Source organism: Oncorhynchus kisutch, linkage group LG10 (assembly GCF_002021735.2).
Source record: "Oncorhynchus kisutch isolate 150728-3 linkage group LG10, Okis_V2, whole genome shotgun sequence".
Classification (NCBI taxonomy): domain Eukaryota; kingdom Metazoa; phylum Chordata; class Actinopteri; order Salmoniformes; family Salmonidae; genus Oncorhynchus; species Oncorhynchus kisutch.
Window position 1 is genome coordinate 21,564,747 of NC_034183.2, and position 16,943 is coordinate 21,581,689.

General features: G+C 41.2%; 1 protein-coding gene across 1 annotated transcript; it reads left to right on the forward strand.

The window, feature by feature from the left end:
* Positions 1-7,157: 7,157 nt before the first annotated feature.
* Positions 7,158-11,091, forward strand: LOC109897909 (MOB kinase activator 3A). The gene is made up of 4 exons (XM_020492568.2): positions 7,158-7,347; positions 8,342-8,880; positions 9,568-9,770; positions 9,964-11,091. The coding sequence occupies exons 2-4, from the start codon at positions 8,463-8,465 to the stop codon at positions 9,991-9,993; spliced, it is 651 nt and encodes a 216-aa protein (XP_020348157.1). The 5' UTR covers positions 7,158-7,347; positions 8,342-8,462; the 3' UTR covers positions 9,994-11,091.
* The last annotated feature ends 5,852 nt before the right edge of the window (positions 11,092-16,943 follow it).

The following is a 16,943-nucleotide window of genomic DNA, read 5'->3' on the forward strand; positions in this document are numbered from 1 at the left end:
GGTGACATGTCTGGTGAGTATGCAGGCCATGGAAGAACTGGGACATTTTATACTTCCAGGGAGTTGTGTACAGATCCTTGCGACATGGGGCTGTGAATCACATGAGGTGATTGCGGCGGATGAAAGGCACGACAATGGCCCTCAGGACCTCATCCTGGTATTTCTGTGCATTCAAATGGCCATCGATAAAATGCAATTGCGTTCGTTGTCCGTAGCTTATGTCTGCCCATACCATAACCCCAACGCCACCATGGGGCACTCTGTTCACAACGTTGACATCAGCAAACCGCTCACCCACACAACACAATCTGCCCGGCACAGTTGAAACTGGGATTCAACCGGGAAGAGCACACTTCCCCAGTGTGCCAGTGGCCATCGAAGTTCAACATTTGCCCACTGAAGACGGTTACGACACAGAACTGCGGTCAGGTCAAGACCCTGGTGTAGACGACGAGCACGCAGATGAGCTTCCCTGAGACGGTTTCTGACAGATTGGGCAGAAATTCTTAGGTTGTCCACAGTTTCATCAGCTGTATGGGTGGCAGGTCTCAGACGATCCTGCAGGTGAAGAAACTGGATAGTCCTGGGCTGGCGGGATTACACATGGTCCGAGGTTGTAAGGCCGGTTGGACATACTGCCAAATTCTTTTAAACGATATTGGAAGCAGCTTATGGTAGAGAAATTAACATTAATGTCTCTGGCAATAGCACTGGTGGACATTCCTACATTCAGCATGCCATTTGCACGCTCCCTCAAAACTTGAGACATCTGTGGCAATGTGTTGTGTGACAAAACTACACATTTTAGTGGCCTTTTATTGTTCCCCGCACAAGGTGCACCTCTGTAATAACCATGCTGTTCAATCAGCTTCTTGATATGCCACACCTGTCAGGTGGGTGAATTGTCTTGGCAAAGGAGAAATGCTCACTAACAGGGGTGTAAACAAAATTTCTGGGAAATTTGATTTCAGTTCATGAAACATGGGACCAACACTTTACATGTTGCTTTGATATTTTTGTTAAGTGTACTTTCTCCAAGTGAAGGTTCTTCTTTATGAAGTAACGATAGAAGTAGCTGATAACGGGCTACATAGACACTGATAAGACAAAGAGGGAAACACAGCATGTACAGTTGAAGTCGGAAGTTTACATACACTTAGTTTGGAGTCATTAAACTGGTTTTCAACTACTCCACAAATGTCTTTTTAACAAACTATAGTTTGGGCAAGTTGGTTAGGACATCTACTTTGTGCATGACACAAGTAATTTTTCCAACAATTGTTTACAGACAGATTATTTCACTTAATTGACTGTATCACAATTCCAGTGGGTCAGAAGTTTACATACACTAAGTTGACTGTGCCTTTAAACAGCTTCGGAAATTCCAGAAAATTATGTCATGGCTTTAGAAGCTTCTGATAGGCTAATTGACATCATTTGAGTCCTGTGGATGTATTTGGATGTACCTGTGGATGTATTTCAAGGCCTACCTTCAAAGTCAGTGCCTCTGCTTGACATCATGGGAAAATCAAAAGAAATCAGCCAAGACCTCAGAAAAAAATGGTAGACTTCTGATAAAAGAAGTTATAAGGTTTAAGATAAATTATTAAATTATTATATCCGGAAACTTAACCATTAGGGATGAGAGGTTATGTAACATGGATAAGGAGTAATTAAAAATATTAAACATAAGTTAGGTTAGACTGGGAGAGAGAGGAATGTGTGTGTATGCCTAAGAAAACACCTAGAAACAATTAAACTATGGTTGAACCGACCCGGCTATAACTCTGAGAATGTACGATAGGACAGGGAGTACCCCTCCAGTTTTCCTTTATCTGGGGAGGACTGGAACTTGAAAGGCCACTCAGCAAGGAAGAAGCCACTGCTCCAAAACCGCAACTCCAACATTTAGTCTGCCCCCAATTGTGCAAGTTCTCCCACTTAAAAAGACGAGAGAGACCTGTAATTTTAATCAAAGGTACACTTCAACTATGACAGACAAAATGAGAAAAAGAATCCAGAAAATCACATTGTAGGATTTTTTATGAATTTATTTGCAAATGATGGTGAAAAATAAGTATTTCGTCACCTACAAACAAGCTACATTTCTGGCTCTCACAGACCTGATAAGCTCCTCTGTCCTCTACTCGTTACCTGTATTAATGGCACCTGTTTGAACTTGTTATCAGTATAAAAGACACCTGTCCACAACCTCAAACAGTCACACTCCAAACTCCACTATGGCCAAGACCAAAGAGCTGTCAAAGGACACCAGAAACAAAATTGTAGACCTGCACCAGGCTGGGAAGACTGAATCTGCAATAGGTAAGCAGCTCGGTTTGGAAGACATACTGATAATCTCCCTCGATCTGGGGCTCCACGTAAGATCTCACCCCGTGGGGTCAAAATGATCACAAGAACGGTGAGCAAAAATCCCAGAACCACACGGGGGGACCTAGTGAATGACCTGCAGAGAGCTGGGACCAAAGTAACACAGCCTACCATCAGTAACACACTACGCCGCCAGGGACTCAAATCCTGCAGTGCCAGACGTGTTCCCCTGCTTAAGCCAGTACATGTCCAGGCCCGTCTGAAGTTTGCTAGAGAGCATTTGGATGATCCAGAAGAAGATTGGGAGAATGTCATATGGTCAGATGAAACCAAAATATAACTTTTTGGTAAAAACTCAACTCGTCGTGTTTGGAGGACAAAGAATGCTGAGTTGCATCCAAAGAACACCATACCTTCTGTGAAGCATGGGGGTGGAAACATCATGCTTTGGGGCTGGTTTTCTGCAAAGGGACCAGGACGACTGATCCGTGTAAAGGAAAGAATGAATGGGGCCATGTATCATGAGATTTTGAGTGACAACCTCCTTCCATCAGCAAGGGCATTGAAGATGAAACGTGGATGGGTCTTTCAGCATGACAATGATCCCAAACACACCGCCCGGGCAATGAAGGAGTGGCTTCGTAAGAAGCATTTCAAGGTCCTGGAGTGGCCTAGCCAGTCTCCAGATCTCAACCCCATAGAAAATCTTTGGAGGGAGTTGAAAGTCTGTGTTGCCCAGCAACATTCCCAAAACATCACTGCTCTAGAGGAGATCTGCATGGAGGAATGGACCAAAATACCAGCAACAGTGTGTGAAAACCTTGTGAAGACTTACAGAAAACGTTTGACCTCTGTCGTTGCCAACAAAGGGTATATAACAAAGTATTGAGATAAACTTTTGTTATTGACCAAATACTTATTTTCCACCATAATTTGCAAATAAATTCATAAAAAATCCTACAATGTGATTTTCTGGATTTTTTCTCATTTTGTCTGTCATAGTTGAAGTGTACCTATGATGAAAATTACAGGCCTCTCTCATCTTTTTAAGTGGGAGAACTTGCACAATTGGTGGCTGACTAAATACTTTGTGCCCCACTGTACATACACTTACAATTCTAACAGCTTTTTTGTTAGTAGAGTATTTAACTGTCTTAAAATACAGTTCAATTTCTTTTTGTAGGGTGGGAAAATGTTAATTTTTTTTGTTGTAAATTTACATTTGTGTATATGAAATTTGGCCAAAATAATTTTATTTTTTTATTTTTTTATTTTACCTTTATTTAACCAGGTAGGCAAGTTGAGAACAAGTTCTCATTTACAATTGCGACCTGGCCAAGATAAAGCAAAGCAGTTCGACAGATACAACGACACAGAGTTACACATGGAGTAAAACAAACATACAGTCAATAATACAGTATAAACAAGTCTATATACAATGTGAGCAAATGAGGTGAGAAGGGAGGTAAAGGCAAAAAAGGCCATGGTGGCAAAGTAAATACAATATAGCAAGTAAAACACTGGAATGGTAGTTTTGCAATGGAAGAATGTGCAAAGTAGAAATAAAAATAATGGGGTGCAAAGGAGCAAAATAAATAAATAAATAAAATACAGTTGGGAAAGAGGTAGTTGTTTGGGCTAAATTATAGGTGGGCTATGTACAGGTGCAGTAATCTGTGAGCTGCTCTGACAGTTGGTGCTTAAAGCTAGTGAGGGAGATAAGTGTTTCCAGTTTCAGAGATTTTTGTAGTTCGTTCCAGTCATTGGCAGCAGAGAACTGGAAGGAGAGGCGGCCAAAGAAAGAATTGGTTTTGGGGGTGACTAGAGAGATATACCTGCTGGAGCGTGTGCTACAAGTGGGAGATGCTATGGTGACCAGCGAGCTGAGATAAGGAGGGACTTTACCTAGCAGGGTCTTGTTGATGACATGGAGCCAGTGGGTTTGGCGACGAGTATGAAGCGAGGGCCAGCCAACGAGAGCGTACAGGTCGCAATGGTGGGTAGTATATGGGGCTTAACTTTGGATTGGAGATGTTTGATATGGGTCTGGAAGGAGAGTTTACAGTCTAACCAGACACCTAAGTATTTGTAGTTGTCCACGTATTCTAAGTCAGAGCCGTCCAGAGCAGTGATGTTGGACAGGCGGGTAGGTGCAGGTAGCGATCGGTCGAAGAGCATGCATTTAGTTTTACTTGTATTTAAGAGCAATTGGAGGCCACGGAAGGAGAGTTGTATGGCATTGAAGCTTGCCTGGAGGGTTGTTAACACAGTGTCCAAAGAAGGGCGTATACAAGGAAGTATACAGAATGGTGTCGTCTGCGTAGAGGTGGATCAGAGACTCACCAGCAGCAAGAGCGACCACATTGATGTATACAGAGAAGAGAGTCGGTCCAAGAATTGAACCCTGTGGCACCCCCATAGAGACTGCCAGAGGTCCGGACAGCAGACCCTCCGATTTGACACACTGAACTCTATCAGAGAAGTAGTTGGTGAACCAGGCGAGGCAATCATTTGAGAAACCAAGGCTGTCGAGTCTGCCGATGAGGATGTGGTGATTGACAGAGTCAAAAGCCTTGGCCAGATCAATGAATACGGCTGCACAGTAATGTTTCTTATCGATGGCGGTTAAGATATCGTTTAGGACCTTGAGTGTGGCTGAGGTGCACCCATGACCAGCTCTGAAACCAGATTGCATAGCAGAGAAGGTATGGTGAGATTCGAAATGGTCGGTAATCTGTTTGTTGACTTGGCTTTCGAAGACCTTAGAAAGGCATGGTAGGATATATATAGGTCTGTAGCAGTTTGGGTCAAGAGTGTCCCCCCCTTTGAAGAGGGGGATGACCGCAGCTGCTTTCCAATCTTTGGGAATCTCAGACGACACGAAAGAGAGGTTGAACAGGCTAGTAATAGGGGTGGCAACAATTTCTGGCAGATAATTTTAGAAAGAAAGGGTCCAGATTGTCTAGCCCGGCTGATTTGTAGGGGTCCAGATTTTGCAGCTCTTTCAGAACATCAGCTGAATGGATTTGGGAGAAGGAGAAATGGGGAAGGCTTGGGCGAGTTGCTGTTGGGGGTGCAGTGCTGTTGACCGGGGTAGGAGTAGCCAGGTGGAAAGCATGGCCAGCCGTAGAAAAATGCTTATTGAAATTCTCAATTATGGTGGATTTATCAGTGGTGACAGTGTTTCCTATCTTCAGTGCAGTGGGCAGCTGGGAGGAGGTGTTCTTATTCTCCATGGACTTTACAGTGTCCCAGAACTTTTTTGAGTTAGTGTTGCAGGAAGCAAATTTCTGCTTGAAAAAGCTAGCCTTGGCTTTTCTAACTGCCTGTGTATAATGGTTTCTAGCTTCCCTGAACAGCTGCATATCACGGGGGCTGTTCGATGCTAATGCAGAACGCCATAGGATGTTTTTGTGTTGGTTAAGGGCAGTCAGGTCTGGGGAGAACCAAGGGCTATATCTGTTCCTGGTTCTAAATTTCTTGAATGGGGCATGTTTATTTAAGATGGTTAGGAAGGCATTTAAAAAAAATATCCAGGCATCCTCTACTGACGGGATGAGATCAATATCCTTCCAGGATACCCCGGCCAGGTCGATTAGAAAGGCCTGCTCGCTGAAGTGTTTCAGGGAGCGTTTTACAGTGATGAGTGGAGGTCGTTTGACCGCTGACCCATTACGGATGCAGGCAATGAGGCAGTGATCGCTGAGATCTTGGTTGAAGACAGCAGAGGTGTATTTAGAGGGGAAGTTGGTTAGGATGATATCTATGAGGGTGCCTGTGTTTAAGGCTTTGGGGAGGTACCTGGTAGGTTCATTGATAATTTGTGTGAGATTGAGGGCATCAAGTTTAGATTGTAGGATGGCTGGGGTGTTAAGCATGTTCCAGTTTAGGTCGCCTAGCAGCACGAGCTCTGAAGATAGATGGGGGGCAATCAGTTCACATATGGTGTCCAGAGCACAGCTGGGGGCAGAGGGTGGTCTATAGCAGGCGGCAACGGTGAGAGACTTGTTTTTAGAGAGGTGGATTTTTAAAAGTAGAAGTTCAAATTGTTTGGGTACAGACCTGGATAGTAGGACAGAACTCTGCAGGCCATCTTTGCAGTAGATTGCAACACCACCCCCTTTGGCAGTTCTATCTTGTCTGAAAATGTTGTAGTGAAATAATAATGAATAATGAAATAAATTACATAAAAATGTTTCAGCTTATTTCTATCGTATGTAAAGAATCCAAGCAGTACATCTCTCCACAATAGTGTAAAATCTTCATAAATGTGTTCAATTATAAATCTAATGATGTCTTGCCACAGTTTTCTTACATGAATACAATGCCAAAAAAAGGTGCAACACTGTTTCTGGGTGGTCATTACAAAAGGAGACTTCAAAAGACTTCAAATACGAAGGGAGCTACTTGTTCAGAAAATAATTTGTACAATTCTGATGTAATTCCATCAACATCTGGTGATTTATTGTTAGATTCCTGACAGTAGATTCCTGACAGTACGTAGAGCTATACAATTTTCTGGAAAAATTGCTACAGTATTTAGCGATTCATTTTTGGTCATCTCTAATAACACCATCAATGTTTAATTAACTTAGATAGTGGATAGTGTTATTTTTAGAGTGAAATTTCTAAAGTCTAAAGAAATAGAATGAATTCTGTTCTCCCTCCTCAAATCCATTTTTCCTAGATCTAATAAAGGCTCCTTCTGCGTTTAATCTATATATATTATCCAGTTTATTTTGTAACTCAATTAGTTCCATACGAAATACTGGTATGTGCGCCTGCTTGGTCCGTGTAAAGTGACGTAAAATCAGAGGAAGTGCTTGTTATTTCTTCTTTTTTTGGGTAGGGAGGGGCTTATTTTAGTTGCCTTAGTAAAGACTTAGCGCTATGTTCAGAACTACTGACCTTATACATTAATTCAAATGTAGCCGTTGTTATATATTTAAAAAGGATTAGCAAAGTTTATTATATTCAAGAGAACACAGCAAAGGAAGGAACATTAAAGCGTAACAAGTAAGTGATAACGTTAGCCTATCTAAGTTCGGGGAAAGTGGTTGCGTTTACGGTCAGCTCGTTTGGGAGCAATTTACTCCCATTATTTCTACGTTTAATTATATAATGAATAACATGTTTTAAGGAGTAGTTTGTGGTTACCTTTATCATGCGAAAAGCAAGAAGTGCGATTGTATCCTTTTTTCTCTCATGAATAAACTTGGCGCCGTCATCTTTGAAGCATCGTAGCATCAGCGGTCCGGCTACCGCTAGGATACATCATGGACTAACGTTAGCTTCTATACTTAGTTTGTTTCACTTTTGCTCCTGACCACTTTATCTGTCTGCTGGCTAGATATAGTCATATTAATAACCTCAATATATGACATGTCGTTATTGTCTGAGGTCACTTCATAAAGTTGTGCTAGGTTGTACATGCTGTCTCGCTTTCCGGAACCAGGCCTTAATGTATTGTGAAAAGTAGGAAATTACTCATATAGCTTGCAACAAATTGTAACTACATTCTAACAACCCTCACTTTTTGCAACGTGGTAACTAACTAACTCTGTGACGATACTCACTTTGCAACATTGTAACTGATTGAGGTTATTCTTCTCGAAGTTGATGTTCAGGTTATGTTGGAGGACAGACTTCCTTGAATTTACCACTCTTTGGACAGCAGTCATAGATGTGTTATATATTTTGGTTAGTTAAATGTAGTTTATTAATTTGATTAACTGATTAATTCGTGGATTTTTTAAGTCATTTGTTATTAATTTTCAATAATGGATTGAGACACCACAAACACTTACACTATTATGCATTTGTACCAATGCATAATTTGTGAAATGTTATCAGATTTATAGAAGCGCCACCAATAAATACATTATGGGCCTACGTTGTTGGCATTGCAGCACCAGACTGAATACTGCACGTTACTGCTAAATTGGACAATATGGAATATATGTGAATCTGACACAAAATCATTCCCCCCCCCCCCCCCCTCTCTGATTAGACCCTTCAGCCTCAGGACCAAAACCATCTGTGAGAAAAATACAACCATTGTATAACTGCTCCACTGTTGATCTAACCAGTAAATCATTCATTAAGACATAAACAAACTGACACATGCAACAATGTCCATGGCCCTGAAGCAAGTCTTCAACAAGGAGAGGACATTCCGGCCAAAGCGTAAGTTTGAGCCCGGGACACAGCGCTTTGAGCTGCACAAGAAGGCCCAGGCGTCTCTGAATGCAGGCCTGGACCTGAAGCAGGCGGTGGCGTTGCCCCATGGAGAGGACCTTAATGACTGGGTGGCTGTTCACGTGGTGGACTTCTTCAACCGCATCAACCTCATCTACGGCACCATCAGCGACTCCTGCACCGACCAGACCTGCCCCGTCATGTCCGGAGGGCCCAAGTACGAGTACCGCTGGCAGGACGAGCACAAGTACAAGAAGCCCACAGCCGTGCCAGCCCCAAAATACATGAGCCTGCTGATGGACTGGATCGAGGTACAGATCAACAACGAGCACATCTTCCCCACCAACGTTGGTATGTACATAGAATGATAACTAGGTAGATGGGATCTGTTATTTGGCTATTCATGATGATGATAAATAGGTCTGAATCATCTTCATGGGCTGAATTCCTTGAGTTCTCTGTCATTATAAAGTGCAACAGCTGTATCAGTTAATCTACTATAATTCAGAAATTCTTAACCTTCCGTTCTTCACTTCCTCCCACCACACATAACTTTGCGTCTGACTAGCTGTAGAAACAGCCAAGCAATGACTTTAGAAATGGTCACACAATCTACAGTAGGGTAAAATAGGAATGCATGTACACGTGTCCCCAGGAATGCATTTTAACATGCTATTAGATTAGTGTAAGAGGATAGACTGTTAACTTCATCAAATCTTGATGGATGAAGGGAAATATGAATCCTCTGCCCTAGGTGTGGTAATTTCCAAGGCTCACATATCTCAATCAAGTGATACAAGCATGATCCTCCAGTACACAAGAAAATAACATCCCTCACTTGATTCACAAAAACATACAATTGGTATAAATATTCTATTTGCACCCAATGTAATATTTAAAGTTGAGAATTAATCTGACAATTAAACTGAACCAACCACAGAGATGAGGTTGAGAGCATGACCACATTTGTGTTTACTTTACATGTCACAGGAGGACACGTCTTAATCTTTTTTGTCATCTTATGTTTGGTTTTTGAAGGTACTCCCTTCCCAAAGACCTTCATGCAGGTAGCTAAGAAGATTTTGTCTCGCCTGTTCCGTGTGTTCGTCCACGTCTACATTCATCACTTTGATCGTGTGAACCAGATGGGTGCAGAGGCCCACGTCAACACCTGTTACAAGCACTTCTATTACTTTGTAACGGAGTTTAACCTCACAGACCACAAGGAGCTCGAGCCACTGGTGAGTGAGAAAAAAATGATTGAATTGTCTGGTTGTCATTTTTATATATTTTCTTACATATTACATGTTTGTTTTGCAAATGAAGCTGAAAGGGAAGTTATGATGCCAATATTGCACCCTAGAATTGTGATGTTTACAAGCACATTTGTGTACTTTTGCTATCATAATGTTGCCATCACTCCTGCCCCTACAGAAAGAGATGACATCACAGATGTGCCACTAAGGGAGCACCATTGACCACTTGATAAATTCCAGCTTGAAGACTAGTTCCGTCCATATAGAAGACTGAAACAGGAAACCAAATCTAAAATAGTCTTTATTTTTATAAACAAGTAATGTTATCTTTTTTAACCATGTAGGTTTGTCTAACCAGGAACCTTGTAAGGCATTCTCTTCATTTTAAATTTTAGAAAATGAGCACAGTATTAAGAGATTTTACTTAAAAAAAGAAGTTGAATCAGTCCTGTAATTTAGTTCTTGTTCTCTTATCTAAAATGAATATATGTTTTTGTACATATCTAAGATTGTAGTATGTGGAGACATTAAATGTACTCCGTGTTCCTGCTCTAAACTCAGTGTCATATGTTTAATTATGAAATGGGTAGTTTTGATGCTGATTAGACGAGCAGCGTTCGAAGCCGTGCAGTATTGTCATACATTTAAATTTTTCCGGAATATACATTCAAACTGGTATATTGTTTGTGTATTACATCTATTCAATGGTGTTGTTTTGTAAAATAACTGAGAACAAGGCCTGTGGAGTGAGGCCAATCAACGTAGTAAAACAGTCAGGCAGGTCTTAAGTTAGTCCACAAGGTGGCGAAAGGAGCACACATAAATACTGCTGGGGAAAGGGTTGAGTTTATATTGTAGCAGGAAGTCCATTCAGTGTTGAATACCCCATAACGCAAATGAAAAACATATCTGCCTACCTTAGTACTATGGAAATACAGTTTTAAGGACACCTTAGGTAATATAAAGTTACTTTTTAAGTTAAGGTTGTCTGTTGGAAGTGATTTGATCTGGACTAGCCCTATGTTTGAGTAAAAGCTTCTTCAAATAATATACCAAACATAGTAGTCCTGAAGTGAACTGAATGTTTCATCCACGTGTGCTGATTGTTCACTGATCTCCTTTGTTAGTATTGTCCCAGTTTGAATAAGGAGAAATGAAATGAATGCCATATTGCAGGGTTCCCCAGCTGTTGTTGGACCTAAAAGACTTAAAAACACCAACGCAGCTCCTTGTCATTTTAATTCTGGAAATCTTTTCCTGAGTATTCCCACGCACAATAAAGAGAGACCGTTGAAGTCAGAATTTACATACACTTAGTTTGGAGTCATTAAAACCCGTTTTTCAACCACTCCACACATTTCTTGTTAACAAACTATAGTTTTGGTAAGTTATCTACTCTGTGCATCACACAAGTCATTTTTCCAACAATTGTTTACAGACAGTCAATTATAAGTGAAATAATATATTACAATTCCAGTCGGTCAGAAGTTGACTGTGCCTTTAAACAGCTTGGAAAATTCCAGCATGGAAAATTCCAGAAAATTATGTCATGGCTTTAGAAGCTTCTGATAGGCTAGTTAACATAATTTGAGTCAATTGGAGGTGTACCTGTGGATGTATTTCAAGGTCTACCTTCAAACTCAGTGCCTCTTTGCTTGACATGGGAAAATCAAAAGCAATCAGCCAAGACCTCAGAAAAAAAATTGTAGACCTCCACAAGTTTGGTTCACCCTTGGGAGTAATTTCCAAACGCCTGAAGTTACCACGTTCATCTGTACAAACAATAGTACGCAAGTATAAACACCATGGGACCACGCAGCCGTCATACCGCTCAGGAAGGAGACGCATTCTGTCTCCTAGAGATGAACGTACTTTGGTGCGAAAAGTGCAAATCAATCCCAGTACAGCAGCAAAGGACCTTGTGAAAATGCTGGAGGAAAACGGTACAAAATGATCTACAGTGCCTTGCGAAAGTATTCGGCCCCCTTGAACTTTGCGACCTTTTGCCACATTTCAGGCTTCAAACATAAAGATATAGAACTGTATTTTTTTGTGAAGAATCAACAACAAGTGGGACACAATCATGAAGTGGAACGACATTTATTGGATATTTCAAACTTTTTTAACAAATCAAATACTGAAAAATTGGGCGTGCAAAATTATTCGGCCCCTTTACTTTCAGTGCAGCAAACTCTCTCCAGAAGTTCAGTGAGGATCTCTGAATGATCCAATGTTGACCTAAATGACTAATGATGATAAATACAATCCACCTGTGTGTAATCAAGTCTCCGTATAAATGCACCTGCACTGTGATAGTCTCAGAGGTCCGTTAAAAGCGCAGAGAGCATCATGAAGAACAAGGAACACACCAGGCAGGTCCCAGATACTGTTGTGAAGAAGTTTAAAGCCGGATTTGGATACAAAAAGATTTCCCAAGCTTTAAACATCCCAAGGAGCACTGTGCAAGCGATAATATTGAAATGGAAGGAGTATCAGACCACTGCAAATCTACCAAGACCTGGCCGTCCCTCTAAACTTTCAGCTCATACAAGGAGAAGACTGATCAGAGATGCAGCCAAGAGGCCCATGATCACTCTGGATGAACTGCAGAGATCTACAGCTGAGGTGGGAGACTCTGTCCATAGGACAACAATCAGTCGTATATTGCACAAATCTGGCCTTTATGGAAGAGTGGCAAGAAGAAAGCCATTTCTTAAAGATATCCATAAAAAGTGTTGTTTAAAGTTTGCCACAAGCCACCTGGGAGACACACCAAACATGTGGAAGAAGGTGCTCTGGTAAGATGAAACCAAAATTGAACTTTTTGGCAACAATGCAAAACGTTATGTTTGGCGTAAAAGCAACACAGCTCATCACCCTGAATACACCATCCCCACTGTCAAACATGGTGGTGGCAGCATCATGGTTTGGGCCTGCTTTTCTTCAGCAGGGACAGGGAAGATGGTTCAAATTGATGGGAAGATGGATGGAGCCAAATACAGGACCATTCTGGAAGAAAACCTGATGGAGTCTGCAAAAGACCTGAGACTGGGACGGAGATTTGTCTTCCAACAAGACAATGATCCAAAACATAAAGCAAAATCTACAATGGAATGGTTCAAAAATAAACATATCCAGGTGTTAGAATGGCCAAGTCAAAGTCCAGACCTGAATCCAATCGAGAATCTGTGGAAAGAACTGAAAACTGCTGTTCACAAATGCTCTCCATCCAACCTACAAAGTATTAACTTAAGGGGGCTGAATAATTTTGCACGCCCAATTTTTCAGTTTTTGATTTGTTAAAAAAGTTTGAAATATCCAATAAATGTCGTTCCACTTCATGATTGTGTCCCACTTGTTGTTGATTCTTCACAAAAAAATACAGTTTTATATCTTTATGTTTGAAGCCTGAAATGTGGCAAAAGGTCGCAAAGTTCAAGGGGGCCGAATACTTTCGCAAGGCACTGTATATCCACAGTAAAACGAGTCCTATATCGATATAACCTGAAAGGCCGCTCAGCAAGAAAGAAGACTGCTCCAAAACCGCCATATAAAAGCCAGACTACGGTTTGCAACTGCACATGGAGACAAGGATTATACTTTTTGGAGGAATGTCTTCGTCTGATGAAACAAAAATAGAACTGTTTGGCCATAATGACCATTATGTTTGGAGGCTGAAGAACACCATCCCAACCGTGAAGCATGGGGGTGGCAGCATCATGGTGTGGGGTGCTTTGCTGCACTTCACAAAAGAGATGGCATCATGAGGATGGAAAATTATGTGGATATATTGAAGCAACATCTCAAGACATCAGTCAGGAAGTTAAAGCTTGGTCGCAAATGGGTCTTCCGAATTGACAATGACCCCAAGCATACTTTCAAAGTTGTGGCAAAATGGCTTAAGGACAACAAAGTCAAGGTATTGGAGTGGCCATCACAAAGTCCTGACCTCAATCCCATAGAAAATTTGTTTGCCGAACTGAAAAAGCGTGTGCGAGCAAGGAGGCCTACAAACCTGACTCACTTACGCCAGCTCTGTCTGGAGGAATGGGCCAAAATTCACCCAACTTATTGTGGGAAGCTTGTGGAAGTCTACCCAAAACATTTGACCCAAGTTAAACAATTTAAAGGCAATGCTACCAAATACTAATTCAGTGTATGTAAACTTCTGAGCTTAAATGTATTTGGCTAAGGTGTATGTAAACTTCCGACTTCAACTGCACATGTGCAAGATGGCGTCGACAGATATAGCAGCTCTGCTTCTAGCTCCTATATTTCTTACAAGCATTTCGCTGCACCCGCAATAACATCTGCTACATGTGTATGTGACCAATAAAATATCATTTATGTGATCGTATACAAATGTATGCAAGGTTTGGAATTATTAGGTTTTAGTCAAATGGTATATGTGTATGATCTTCTTGTGGTCAATTCGCTGTCTACAAATTATTTGTAATTACGTTCCGGACCTCTGACCATCTGCCAAAAATCGGCTTGATGATCTCTGATATGGGGTGGGCTGACCAATAATATACCCATTCAGTGCACATTTGAGCAATTGTACATTTCCCTGGTGGGAATTTCGTGGAGAGGGTATTGGGTCGGCAGGCTGTATCATGTGTTGTCTCTGGTACCTACAACTTACTATAATAACATGATTTAGCTTAAAACGTGTAGTTCGTTTCAATAAACAGTGCTGTCCCACACCCACGATACATACACACATATACATTAGTGGACATATAGACCCCCCTGAACAAAACACAAGAGACACACTTACATGTTTGTTTTGGTTTTAATTCCTCCACAGTTATTACTGTAGTTGTAGGTCTATATGATGTAAGTACTTACTGCAAGTATGTTGTTTAAATTAATTAGTTATGTCACTATGTTGTGAGCTACTACACATTAAAAACGGTGTCAGTGTACAGACAGCTGGATGTTAATGTATAGTGAGCGTTCTGATTCATGTCAGTCATACATCACTCAGGTGATTGGGAGGGAATGATTAGCCTGTTACATGTGCTTAGCAAACTTTTGGAAAACACTGCGTTTGATCAAATACAAAGTTATTTTACAGAAAACAAAATAAGAACAGACTTTCAACATGCTTATAGGGAAGGGCACTCAACATGCTCGGCACTGGACACAAATGACTGATAGAAGATTGTGGGGGCTGTTTTGTTACAATTCAGTGCAGCTGTTGATGTCATTGATCATTACGCATTGTTGAAAAAACATAGGTGTTATGGATTTGCATCCTCTGACTTATTATGGATTGACAGATATCTATCTAATAGATCTCAGAGGGTTTTCATAAATGGAAGCCTCTCATGCAAATTCAGTTGAGTGTGGTGTACCGCATGGCAGCTGGCTAGGGCCATTATTGTTTTCTGTTTTTACAGATGACTCATCAGTATACACGTCCGCTGCAACAGTAAAATAAATAATTGAGACACTTAACACAGAGCTCCAGTCAGTTTTAGAATGGCTAACTAGCAATAGGTTGGTGCTAAATATCTACAAAAATGAAAAGCATAATTTTTGGGACAAATCACTCGCTCAATGCTAAACCTCATTTAGATCTATTATTGAATAATGTGGTTATTGAACAAGTTGAGGAGACTAAACTGCTGGGTGTAACCCTAGATACAGTAGCAAGCTGTCAAGGTCAAAACATTTAGACTCAATGGTTGCTAAAATGGGAAGAGTTCTGTTCATAATATGGCGCTGCTCTGCCTTCTGGACATCTCAGTCGACCAGACAGGTACTATAGGACCTAGTTTTGTTGCACCTGGATTACTGCCCAGCTGTGTGGTCATGTGTGGCAAAGAAGGACATAGGTAAATTGAAGTTGGTCTAGAACAAAGCAGCATGTATCGCACCTAAATGTACACAAAGGGAAAGTGTCAGTAACATGCATGTCAGTCTCTCCTGGCTCAAAGTTGAGGAGAGATTGACTGCATCACTATTGGTATTTGTGCAAGGTATTGATGTGTTGAAAGTACCGAACTGTCTGTTCAAGCAGTTGACACACAGTTCGGACACTAATTGGTACAACACAAAACATGGCACTGTTAAGAGACCTTCCGGTTGCGAGGTCCAGAACAGAGGCTGGGAGATGCACAGAATTAAATAGAGCTATGACTATGTGGAACTCTCTGCCACCCCAGGTAACTCAAGCTAGCAATAAAACAAGTTTTAAAAAACTGATAAAAGAACACCTTAGTGCACAAAGGGGACTGTAAAGAGACAGACATTTTATATATATTGTATTGTAATTTGCACTTTATTATATATTAGAACTAAATAGTATATGTATGTAGTGATATGTAGGCTATGTGTGATGTTTTGAATGTATGTATTTCAGTCTGACTAATAATTTTCTGTACAATCTCATGTTTCATGTGGACCCCAGGAAGAGTAGCTGATGCTTTTGGAACGGCTAATGGGGATCCTAAAAAATACCAAAATAATTTGTATGACTGTAGAACACAAAGTGCTATATAAATGCAATCCATTGTTATTGGCATCCTGTAAGCTACACCTCCTGAACTCAGCCAATCTGTGAACAGGCAGAAATATCCCCTCTAAAAGACTACCTACACTAGGATGTAGTTATTGATTTTGAAACTCATTCAGGAATGATGCTGCTACTGTTACCCTGTAGAAACAGTGTCCCTCCTCAGCCCCATGGTTTGTTTTCCAACCTAACTTGGGATTGTGTCATGTGGTCCTGGCCCTATTGAGTAGCAGCACAGCCTTTTGCGTAATGTTCGCTGCAGTTTAAGGCCAAAGTTTATGGGGCAAAATACACTGAGGGCCCAGGGAGAGGAAAGGAGAGAGAACACAGTCACACAAGATGTTCCTCCCCTCATGAAGAAGCTGTAAAGGGAATTTCCAGGTGAAACAAAAAGGAGAGCCGTCTTTGGTAAAGTCAAACAAAAATCAACCTGTTTTAATACAAGTTGCAACAGGGAGCCAACCTCCAGCATGGGAGCATAGAAAAATGTCTAACAAACCATCTCTGAGCAGGCCATTATATCCCACACATTCTGTAAACATAACAAAAGACATAACACAAGGAAGTGAACCACAGTCTCACAGAATACAATAATAACCCGTGTGTCCTCAACTGGCACCTTCAGACTGGCGCCA